The sequence below is a fragment of the Primulina tabacum genome, chromosome 10, assembly GCF_025594145.1.
Source record: "Primulina tabacum isolate GXHZ01 chromosome 10, ASM2559414v2, whole genome shotgun sequence".
In the NCBI taxonomy this organism is placed as follows: Eukaryota; Viridiplantae; Streptophyta; class Magnoliopsida; order Lamiales; family Gesneriaceae; genus Primulina; species Primulina tabacum.
The window spans coordinates 936,065-948,818 of NC_134559.1; the positions used below are offsets into that span (position 1 = coordinate 936,065).

Sequence of the window (12,754 nt, forward strand, 5' to 3'; positions counted from 1 at the left end):
TAGATCTATTGTGAGACGGTCTCACGAATCTTTATCTGTGAGACGGATCAACCCTACTGATATCCACAATAAAAAGTAATACTTTTAGCATAAAAAGTAATACTTTTTCATGGATGACACAAATAAGATATCCGTCTCACAAAATACGACCCGTGAAATCGTCCCACACAAGTTTTTGACTCGTAACAATATTCTCAATTTTTTTTACAAAAAAATAGATCACTGCATTACCATAAATATAAGATGTAAAAACTATACTTGGTTTCTTCAAGTATATAACTCAGTATTCAAGAAAGTTAACATGTTAAAATTTATGATTTTACAAGAGGAGATGAGGTTTTTGATGATGGTGGAACTAGAGACTTTGCATATGCCATTGGCAAAGCCATAATCTTCTTCGGTTTACTAACATAGGCCCTCCTCGTGAAATTGTTGTAGTCATTTGCTTCTATCTCGTCCAGTATTTGTCGGTACAACAGTAACGATGCCCACACCTGCACCGGACAAAACCAACGTAACAGAGCAGAAGATTAGTTTATATGGCATACAAATATTTTGTAACTAAAAGGGAGCTTGTTTAAAGTTAAAAGAGTAGTTTTGAAAAGGTAACAAATGCTTACGGGCCATCTGCTCGCTGAGCTGAGCTCTGTGACTCCTTTTTCTGCATCATCGAAGAATTTTCTTGCCCTCGCAATTTGTTTTTTCATAAAAGTTCGCCATTTGTCCGTTACCTCCCCGATGAATATGTCTTCATCCGAAAGCCCTGCCTGGGCTAACTCATCCTGAGGTAAATAGACCCTTCCCCTTCTTGCACTTCAAGAAGACAACAATGTTAGTATTCATCACAATTGTGTTTCATTACAAACCAAGTGCTATGTTTTGATCGACATGCCATATAGAACAGGGACAATTATTACCCAGAATGCATTTGTCAGAGATTAATATTCTCATCCAAGTAATTCGTTCATTACCTATATAAAACTATATAAAGTGTTGATAATAGAAAAGTTTTCTCATTGTGAACGGACATTATTACCCTTCATATGTTTACCTATTTTCATTATTAGGTAACATCTATATCTATACTATTATATTAAGTGTGAGGGCATTAGAATAACTATCTTTGAGGACACCAAAATATTTAATTCCATAACTACCCTTCTTATTCTACTAAAAATCTTTTCAAGTCACTCCATATTTTAAATAGAAAAAAATCAAAACAAAACTTCCCTTTTAAATCGAACAACTTTTCTAAGTCGAAAATAATTTTGTGTTAATTATTTAGTATTATTTGATCAAATTATCAAATTAAAAATAATAATAGTTGCATGTGCATCTTTTACTAGTACATATACAAAAGTGTTGATAATAGAAAATTTTTCTCATTGTGAATGGACATTATTATCTTTCGCATGTTTACCTATTTTCATTATTAGGTAACATATGTGGTAATTTCATATTTAGTCTATTAATTAATAAATAATACTAATTAACCACATTTTATGGTTATGATTTTGTGATTTTGACTTTTTTTATCCATATTCTTAAATGTTTGAGCTAATTTTAAAAAACATACTATTAAATTTACTTAATATTAATATCAATTATTTTTTTCATTTTAATAATTTTATTGGGCTTTCATTTAAATTCTAACTTAAATTAATTATGTTATATATTGTGCTATTTCACTATCATTTGAATAAATTCAATGAATTGTTAAATATAATTCTAAATTTAATATTGACAAATGAAAAAACAAAAATTAAATAATCATTATTATTTTTAAACTAAATAAATCAAATTGAATTGAAAATAAAATTATATTTAATCAAAATTTTAAATTTATTTTGTCAAACTATGAATTTCTAAATGTATGAAAAAATATAATTTCTTATAAACTTAAATTTTATTGTGAATTTAAATAATATTAATCAAAAAGTTAATAAATTAGAATCAGAAGAACCTATAAAAGTGTGGACAAATGAATCGTTATCCAAATACATTGGATGATATGATATTAGAAAAATATTGTTGTACAATTGCTAAAATAATAAGAAAGAAATATGTAGAAAATCAATCAATTTTTTCATTAGTTTTTTTTTCTTGTTTTTAGTTAACAAAAAATGAGGAAAAAGTTGAAAAAATTAGGCACAATGGAATCTAATGTATTGATAACCTTTTAATAATAATCAATTGAATTGGAAAATATTATTATAATTAAGTAATTATAATTTATTCTAATTCAAATTTAGTAACTTTTTAATGTCCAATATCTATACTTCTATACTATATTATTAAGTATGAACACATGATAATAACTACCTACAGAGGACACCAACTTTTTTTTTCCAATTTTACCTTTATATGATACTAATATTACACTTTTGTTTTTTGTTTTTTTAAATTTCAACACACACTTTTATTTTTATTTTTTTTATTTCAACCATTCAAATATCAATTTAGTTCTTCCATAATTTGTCAAATTTCACTTTAGTCCAACGATAATAATAAAAAAGATTGTACACACACGCATCGCGTGTGCAGAGTAACTAGTATATAGAATTCATCAGTAGTGTACATGATTTTATTTTTCAAATGATAATAAGAAAAATCTTAAAATATAAATATATAGTGAAAATGAATTTGAATTTTCTGTTAATAGCTTCTTTTCCAATGGTGAACGGACATAATTATCAATTATATGCTTATTTATTTTCATTATTAAGTAACATATGTGGTAATTTCACATTTAATCTATTAATTAATAATTAATACTAATTAATCACATTTTATTGTTATGATTTTGTGATTTGGATTTTCTTTCATTGTCTTTCTTTTATTCTAATAATATTTAATTAAGTCATATTTCATTAAAAAAAAACTTATTTCATTATATATATACATATAAATGTATTGATGATAGAAAAATTTTCTAATTGTTGTAAATAAGCTTGAAAAATAAAGTTGAGTTATATTTATATTTTAATTTATATGTAGCAAATAAGTCATCACCATGTTCTTAAATGTTTGAGCTATTTTTTAGAAAACATACTATTAAATTTACTTAATATTAATGTCAATTATTTTGTCCATTTTAATAATTTTATTAGACTCTCATTTAAATTTTAAATTAAATTAATTACGTTATTTATTGTTCTATTTCACTATATGTGAATACATTCAATGAATTATTAAAAATAAATTTTAATATAATTAGATTTAAAAAAAAACTTCAAAAAATTATATATATGAAGGACCTATGATAAAGTAACCGAGTGCTTTGAACGAAGAGTCATTCAAATAAATTCTAAATTAAATATTGAAAAATGAAAAAATAAAAATTTGAAATAATCATTTTTACTTTTAAATTAAATAAAACGAATTGAATTGAAAATAAAATTGTATTTAATCAAAATTTTAAATTTATTTTGGCAAACTATTAATTTCTAAATGCATGAAAAAATATAATATATTATAAACCTAAATTTAATTGTGAATTTAAATAAAATTAATAAAAAAATTAATAAATTTGAATCAGAAGTAGCTATAAAAGTGTGAACAAATGAATCGTTCATCCACATATATCGAATGATATTATACTAGAAAAATATTGTTGTACAGTTACTAAAATGAGAAATAAATATGTAGAAAATCAATCAATTTTTTCATTAGTTTTTTTCCACTAATTTTTATAATAAATAAAATAAATTGAATGATTAATTGTTTTAATTACTCTCATAGATTCTATTTTATTTAAGTCTCCCCTATTTATATATTATCAAATAGTCAATCATAACAATAATGCAATGACATTTTAATTGTATTTGTAGAGTTATTTACATACAATTATATAATGACAATTATATTGACAAAAAGATAATCAAACATTAAATAAAAAAATCAATAAACACTTAATTTGAACAAAAAAAATATTTTGAGTTTATTCATGTACGTTATCGCAATTGATACTTTTTCAGTTTATTTTTCTAAAAAAAATCAATGACGGCATCTATTATACGAAGAAAAAAAAATAGAATCAAATTGTACATAAATAAAATTATTATGAAATTGATTTAAAAAATGACACAAATGAGTCAAAAAAAATAAGAGTGAGATATTCCTACAAATAATTCTTAGTATAACGTTATCATAACTAAATTGAAAGTTATGTTGGTGCAGAGTAAGTCTCTTTTGAGACTGTCTCACGAATTTTTATCTGTGAGACATGTCAACCATACCGATATTCATAATAAAAAGTAATACTCTTAGCATAAAAATTAATACTTTTTCATGGATGACCCAAATAAGAGATTTGACTCACGAAATTGATCTGTGAGACCGTCTCACAAGAGTTTTTGTGGTTGATGTAATGAGAATCACCAGTTGTGCAAATAATATATAGAAATTAGAATTTAAATGAGATGATAATTAATTTTCTATATTTTATGTTAAAATTCTAAATTTTTATCTTTGTGATGCCTTTGAATTTGTATAAAGGAATAGATAATTTTATCTATTTACAATTGTAAAACAATTAAGTCATGACAATTATATCACTTAAATTAATATGATATAACAAATTTTAAAATACGAAAAAAAAGTTAGACCATTATAAAAATGACATTATCATCATTCATCTGACACCTCTAAAATATTTCTTATTATTATCATAAGTCGCAATTTTACCATCCCGATTAATAATTAATAAGAATTGATTAACCATTGTTATTACTATATCATTATTATTTATTATCTAATGTCTCACCATTTTGTGATGTTAAATTTTATTTTTTTAATTAACAAAAAAGAGAAAAAAGTTGAAGAAGTTAGACACGATATGAGTCTAATTTATTGATAATATTCTAATAATAACCAATTGAATTGAAAAATATTATTATACTTAAGTAATTATAATTTATTCTAATTAAAATTTATTAACTTTTTAATGTCCAATATATATATAGAATTCATTAGTAGTGTACATGATTTTACTTTTCAAACGATAATAAAAAATATTTTAAAATATAAATATATAGTGAAAACAAATTCAAATTTTCTGTTAATAGCTTCAAACCTTAGCAAATGTAATTCTAAAAAAATGAAAGGATAATGATTATGATGATACATGACACTGAAGATTAATTTAAAGTGGTGATATTTTTTTCTCTTTTCTGAGATAGAATATTGATATTTGAATGATTAATTTAAGGAAATGAATCTCCATTTAATAAAATTGTTGGAAATGAAGTTTTCTTAGTTCACTGCTTTAAGCAAATATATCGGGGATCTCAAAATACGATTTGTGTCCATAGGCTTTCTTTAGCTAATGTAATGTTTTATTATTTTTTTATATATAATTTATTGACTAACAAAATGTAGGTTTGTGAAAGATTTCGAATTTACGTGGTTATAGTTTAGAATATAACTTAAAATGAAAAATGGTTGTCACATGTTCTTAATTATTCCAAAATTATAAGTAAGTATTATTTTAGATTTTCAAGATATAATTTTTATATTTTAGGAACATATTTATCAATTAATTGATGTAATGAGTAGATAAATATCAACATCATATACTAAAATGTTTTCTTCCACTGTTATATTGCTTAATTAATTAAAATATATTCATATAATTCTATTTACACTCTTATATTGCTTAATCAATTAAAATTCTTTCATATCATTGTATTTGTATTGTTATGTTAGTTCAATTTAGTACTTGATCTGATAAATCATTATTTCAAATTCTTATAATTTGTTTTGATCTATCTTTTTTCGAACGAAATGTTATTTGATGATTTGATCATGTTATGTAAAGATTAAAAATATTTTTATTATTAATTTATTTTTTATTTAGTTAGAATATGGGTTTACGTGGGGATGCACGTGCTTTTTTGTCAGTTACAATAAATGCTTCAAAAAAATGTTGATATTTTCCAAGTTTAATCAATATAGACTTACTCTTCTCCAACGTCCCGGAGTATATTGGTCAACTGATTTGCAAGTCCTAGAGCCAAAGCCGCGTTATAGACACTTTCCGTGGTTGCCTGTGATCCAGGTGCGATTCCCATAACTGGTACACTCATCAATCCAACGGTACCAGCTACATAATAACAGTATAGATACAACTCATCAAAGTTTGAATATCTTGACTTCCACAGGTCCATCCTCATTCCTTCAATCATGTCTCTAAAAGGCTGAAAAATACATATGACGCGTCACATATAGTAATTACACTACGATTACAGACAATTGTAGTCACTGGCTGTTAATTCTTGAAAAGATACAGTTAAATCTGCTGATAAGGTACAACGAACATTCATTTTTGCATCAGCCTCCCCCATGTTCATATCAAATTGTTACATTTATTCATGCAGTTTGAACTTCCCTGTGAAAAGCCACAAATTATGCAAAATAACTGGCCTAATAAAATAATTTGACTTTAAGTAGCTTTGACATTAAAGAAAAATGGAAAACAAGTTTTTATTTATGCAATCAACTAATGTCTCCCTTATGTTTCCGAATTCTGGATTGTTTTTTAAATTCATCATGAACTGACATAAAAGTGCAGGAGGATATTTGAGTTTTAACCTGAATGTCGATAGGAAACTTGGAAACAGTATCAGATAAAGCAGCATCAAGCATGTCAAATGGACACCCTCTAAAGATATCATCCAACCTCGACTCCCACCTATCTAAGGCTGTAGGAGTTATATGTGATGCGTTTGGCCCGTCAACAAGTTCATCTGTTCTCCTACACCAAACTGCTCAAAGGACAATTGATAAAAGAATCGTGAGTCTTACACCATTAAGTCTTATCACTCTTGATTATGATTTCTTCTTTCTTTAAACAATCTGTTTTCAAGTTGAAATCAAAATTCAGGTTGTTAGTCATAACATTTATACTTTTAAATTATTCTTCAGAAATCATATTCATTTTTGTTTAATTTAAAAGAACATGCATCCTGAGTTGACGTTATCACACAATCACAAGAATCTAACATGAAAAACTTGCGAAAAAATGCGTCCAATAGGCATGATACTTGTAAATTTTATTTTTAAAATAAGGATCTGAAGACATCAGGCATTTAGAAATCATACTATCATTTTATCCAATGACCAACGACTTGTTGCTCTGGGCAATAGCAATATATCAACCTAGGTTAGCATTAACACAACAACTAGAGGCATTCTTTGTAATGCTTATTTCGGTTGGGGAGCTGAGAATAATTACTGACGACAGAAAATAATCAAAAGAATCAATTCTTACAAGGTGAAAGTAATGAATAATGGGTTTCTTGAAACCAAAACACGATTTGATTGCAAGATTTTCTTGATTCATGAAAATCAATCTATTGAATGCTGTTAAAAGGTAGCACTTTGCAAACTAAGATTGGATACATCTTTCAATACTTTCTCATAAAAAAAATAAGATTTATGCACCAATAAACCTTTACCATATATTGCCCAGATTGCTTTTCTCCTCTCGGGTGTCATGAGCATGGTTCCTGAAAAAGATTCCCCCAAAAAGGATCAGAAATAACTTCTATTTCTCCTAGTGAAAATTAAATTTTTGCTAACCAGATACTTGATCACAGGTACTAACCCAAATAAAACGTCTTGGCATACTCAGCACACACCTCACCACATCGATCATAAGCTTCACTCAATACGCTAAGAGATCCCGGAAGAACAATATCTGGTTTTACCTCCATGTTCTCAGTCGACTTCAGCTGTCTCTTAACCAATGCCGCCTGTTTCAAAACCACATCATAAACCTTTTGCTCGGATGATAAGGTGATACCTCCTGCTGGACTAGCCACCAAACTCGATGTCACAGAGAGTCTACTTGCAGTCCCTAAACCGGAGTTCCCCAGGTATGAATACCTAAAACCAGTATTTGTAAAACTAAAGTTCCGCCTATTCTTTTGTCCCTTATCGAGCCTGCCATTTCCGATCAAATTTCTACGCAGAGAAATGGACCTAAATGAACCAATAATTCGAGTTCCTTCATGAACAGGCTCCAGGAATCCAGTGCCATTAGAGATATCAGAAGCGGGAGAAACCACCCATAACAAAACAACAGACATTATGTACCTATGATTCTCGATGGACTAAACAATTCTAAGATGTTCTCCTTGAATTCTTTATCTAATCTCCGTAATTAATAAAACTGACGAATAACATTCAACTTTGTACCAATTTCCCACTTTACTTTAGAAAGAAAGAATGTAAAATCCAGCCGGGCAACAAAAACCAACTCAAAATTCAAGTAGGGCTTTGGTTCTTGCACAGCAACAGAACCACTCTAAAGGGCTTCTGCAGATTAGAAAACCACAAAATGACACAATATTAACGGTGCAAACACATGGCCTTTTCACAAAAAAAAAAAAAAAAAAAAAAACCACTAAATTAAATAACGAAAACATACAAAAGCACAAAGAGAGAAATCATTACGCTTCAAGAAACTGTTCGACTTGAATAAACTCAGCGTAACTCTACACCGTTATTATTTGAATAATGGGTTCACCCCGACATGATTAAAATAACCTCAAACTTTTGCTGCCACCAAAGTTGAGGCTATCTTGAATCTTCATATAGAAAAGATCCGAACTTTTTTATAATACCAATCTAACAAATCAACTAATTGGATTTTAAAATTTCCACTTACTTGATCTCAGAGGAATCAACGTCACTAGAAAGCAAATAAACAATGGCCAACCAATGACATCACGCTCTAGCACAACACACAGATGCTATTTACTCTTCCAGAAATTCAACGAAGCAGCAATTTGTCATTTAGTTCTCTTTTTATACTTAGCCTAGTTATTTTTCCATTTTGTGGCTGTGATGGAGTCATCGTTGGTGAATTATACAAGTCCAAGTTAATTCAAGAGGGTTAAAGGGAAGGAACTTTATTAAACGGGGCCCGCTCTCGACAGTGACCCGTTTGATTTGATTCCAAGATTCGGGTATTTCTGGAAATCGAGTGGAAAACGAGAAAGTAGTATTCATAGAAATATGATGCTTAACTTTAATATGATAGAATCCACCATTCAACGTGCAAGTTGAATACCGTAATCCACAGGTGCAATCCAGTCACCCAATGGGTGAAAGATAACCTAATCACCATGAAATTCCTAGTGGTCTACGTGGTCGTTTTTAAGTGGCTTGTTCACTAATACCCAAATTATTAATTTTTATCAGTCAAACACCAATTTATTCGAGGTGGTAGGAGGTAGTGAAGCGTCCCGTCTGTTTGGACAGTGCATACGAGCAAACCTCCGTCGTCTATGTATATAACACTGGTTCTCGATATTTTTAGAATAAAAATTATAATTTTTTCATTCATGAAATAATTTTACGGGAGTTTTTTGTCGTGTGTATATGTATACACACATACATACTATGGCATGTAAATTTGCACTCAATATTTTTCGGTACATACTGTGTAAATTTCGGTTAACGCAATAACCTGCAAATTATGTTAGCTAGATAAACAAATATTGAGAAAATTATGTTGGACAAACTCGTCCGATAATATAGATGACAACGGTGTGGGGCTGGGATGGGTTGTCATCCCCATCTCGGTCCCCGAATTTCATCCCCGTCTCCATACCACTCCTCAATCTCCGTCTTTTCGGGTTGAAAGAATCCTCGAACTCAAACAATCGGGATCAAATCCCTTTTAACATTCTCACCCTCACCCTACCTAATTTTCATTTCAAATACATTAATAGAATGTTACCCTCACCCTACCTAATTCTCATTTCAAATACATTAATAGAATGTTGCGTGAAACTTGTTATTTTTAATGATAATATTATTATATTATTATTATTGGGGTGTTCGATGATAAAGATAGAATCTTCATACTGTTCAAAATCTGAAAAAAAATCGGGGATCTCCATTTTCATATAGAGATTTTATGACGTCGAACCCATAAAAAAAATTTCGTCTCTATTAGAAATAATATGTTGATTGAGAGAATCAAATATCTAATAATTATTCAAGCTTCTCCTTATTCCACGACATCCTTTGGAAGCGACAATATCACTATGTTACCGTGGTTTTTATTTGAAGATTTTTTTTGTAAATAATACACCAACCATCAGAATTACTTGCCTCGGTACACGTATATTTATATGGTAAATAAATATTATGCATTGAATATGTATAATATATTTTTATTTCTAAAATAATTTGATGGAGTTATTATTGTTGTACAAAATAAGAATATAGATGTGTTTTTCTACCTTTAAAATTATGAGTAAAATTTTTAAAAAGTGACTTACCTTATGTCCTATACTATAGAAAATAATTAATATATATATATATATATATATATATATAACAATCATCAATAATAATATTTTTGACATAAAAAATATTTTTTCATAAATTAGTTCTAGTCAAAAATTTATATCGTAAAATTGATTTATGAAATTATTTTATATGAATTTTTATTATCTTGGATAATTAATAAACCCAAGTAATAAAATCTATCAAATATGATATTGGGACAAATTCATTTTTCTTTTTTTAATATACCAAAACGGCAACTTAGGTCATCTTCGACCACAAAATCTATTTTGGTGCAAATTTTACACTAAAATAGTGCGATTTCTACATCAAATACAACATCCGTCTCCAACCCATTTAATTCAAATCTTACACAAAAAAATATTTTCAAAATATTTTTTTATTTTACATATATTAATTATTATATTTTATTTAATATATTTTTAATTATAAATAATGTTTATATTACATATATTAATTTATTGCATTTGAATTATGTGTTTTAAGTTGCATTTGTATATCAATCATGTGTTTCAATTTAGTTATGAATTATATGGTTATATTAATTTTTTGCATTTGTATTTAATTATATTATTTATAAATCATTAAATCAAATCATTCATTAATTATTAATAATTAACATAAATAAATTAATATCTAAAAAATCAATAATTATTATTCTTTAATTTTTATTATTAAATATCTAATTATTAAAATAATAAAATATATAATATACTATTATTTAAAAAATCTTTATATTTTCTAATATAAATATTTATAATAAAAAATACAAATTTATGATATATATAAAAAAAAAAATACAACCCTCCACGCCAATTTGGCGCAGGGGCATGGCACAAGAATGATGTAAAACAAACATCATTTTGGTGTAGGATTGGAGATGTCCTCAGAACTCCTAATGCTTTAAAGTAAAAGATAATAATATATCATTATTATAGGGAAAAAAAATATGAAGTTTGCGTAAAGTTTGATAGAGTAGTGGAGCATGTCAATCGATGTTTCTCGATATAATCGATCAACATCTGAAGCAACTCAATATTTATATAAAAATTCATATAAAGTCATCTTCGTTCAATATTATTAAGTAAAAGATATGGTGAATTGGTGTCTGTAGCATATTTGAAACAAGTGTGACCTTAATAGTCCGGAAAAATCCTAATCTGAAATTCCGTCATGTACTTTTTGAATATCATCACGGACTATGGATATACCAAGGAATACTGCGGTGGTGCCTATGCCCTGTGGGAGATTTCTCTCTATTTACACACAACCTGGAGAAGAATCCGATCATTCATGCTGGAATTTTTATGAGAAGAGATCAGGTATTGCTCATACTCACTCATCACACATTATAAGAACTATGTTTAAGCCTGAAGATATTTCGTTTTTGTAATATAATTTTGGAGCAATAATAATCACATTTTACTTTTTTACTTCAGAATTTTTACGTGTCCTTTCGTCAAGAAACTGTGTGCGCCCGCTAAAAAATTTAGTGACATATGACCATTTTCCTGAGATCTTAATCAATATTAACTTAAATGCGGTTTTAATTTTTTGGTGGGTTTACAATCAAGAATTCCAGAGGCAACGGATCAAAATCCAACCTTGAATTTCTCCAGGGGATATTTTGCACAGGACAGTGTAATAAATTTCGATAATCTGACGAACTAATCCGGAATTATTTTCGATGAAAAACACCTTCTTTAAAAGAGATGAGTTCTACTGCAAATTTTAATCTTTTCAAGCTGAATCAAAAACAGAGATGGATCAGAATTCTGGCTTGAATTTTCCTCCAAAAAGGAAGAAAAAAACGAAATAGCGCTCAGTAATTTCATCGTCGAATCATCTGGGGAAATATTCATCACTTCCATCTCTTTGTCAAAAAAGATCAAATAAAAAAACCAAAAAAATTAGAGTTTAACCGCTTCTGATAGACTAAATCTCCTCTAGATTTGAAAAAAAAAGGGGATTTCTTGGAAAACAAGAAACGGCGGAGGAGAATTTAGCGTCGCCTCATACGTAAACGGCCATGGTACTAATCGGAGCGCCCGTAATCAGTAATCGACGCGAACAATTATTTCAAGATGTTTGGAACACAGGCAGTCGAGCATATGTATATATAGGAGGAAAAGTAGGGTGGCGGCTAGAGCTAGGCTAATTTGAGAATGAGGAGCACCGCTTCACGCTTTATAATAATATATTTTTGCGACTCTTTATTTTTTACTATAGTACTAACGTTTTGTGCCTTTGTGGCAAACAAGACAACTTTTCAACAAATATAATTATGCGAGCTTGAGCTTTTGTTTAATCTGGATTATATCATATATGTTTTGAAAAGTCGCCAATTTATTTAAAATACAAATACTATTATTAATGATAAATTGGAAAAAAAAATCAAATTTGAGTCCAAGTTGGATAATATTTTCAAAAT

At 28.0% G+C, this 12,754-nt stretch overlaps 1 protein-coding gene and 1 non-coding gene across 5 annotated transcripts; both read right to left on the reverse strand.

Annotated features, from left to right (window-relative positions):
- Positions 1–246: 246 nt before the first annotated feature.
- On the reverse strand, positions 247–8,899 carry LOC142505238 (phytoene synthase 2, chloroplastic). 4 transcript variants are annotated; one of them, XM_075618129.1, is made up of 8 exons: positions 8,672–8,899; positions 8,458–8,591; positions 7,607–8,319; positions 7,458–7,508; positions 6,592–6,764; positions 5,962–6,197; positions 621–813; positions 247–494 (listed from the first exon to the last, which is right to left on the reverse strand). In XM_075618129.1, exons 3-8 carry the CDS (start codon positions 8,088–8,090, stop codon positions 312–314), a joined length of 1,320 nt encoding a protein of 439 aa, XP_075474244.1. In that variant the 5' UTR covers positions 8,091–8,319; positions 8,458–8,591; positions 8,672–8,899; the 3' UTR covers positions 247–311. The 4 variants fall into 4 exon arrangements, with proteins under 4 accessions (XP_075474244.1, XP_075474243.1, XP_075474246.1 ...); XM_075618128.1 differs by having other exon boundaries at positions 8,432–8,591; XM_075618131.1 differs by lacking the exon at positions 8,458–8,591 and having other exon boundaries at positions 8,723–8,899.
- Positions 8,900–12,085: 3,186 nt separating this feature from the next.
- Positions 12,086–12,194, reverse strand: LOC142513043 (small nucleolar RNA Z103). Its single transcript, XR_012809010.1, has one exon. It is a non-coding gene; the product is annotated as a small nucleolar RNA Z103 (small nucleolar RNA).
- Between the last annotated feature and the right edge of the window lie 560 nt (positions 12,195–12,754).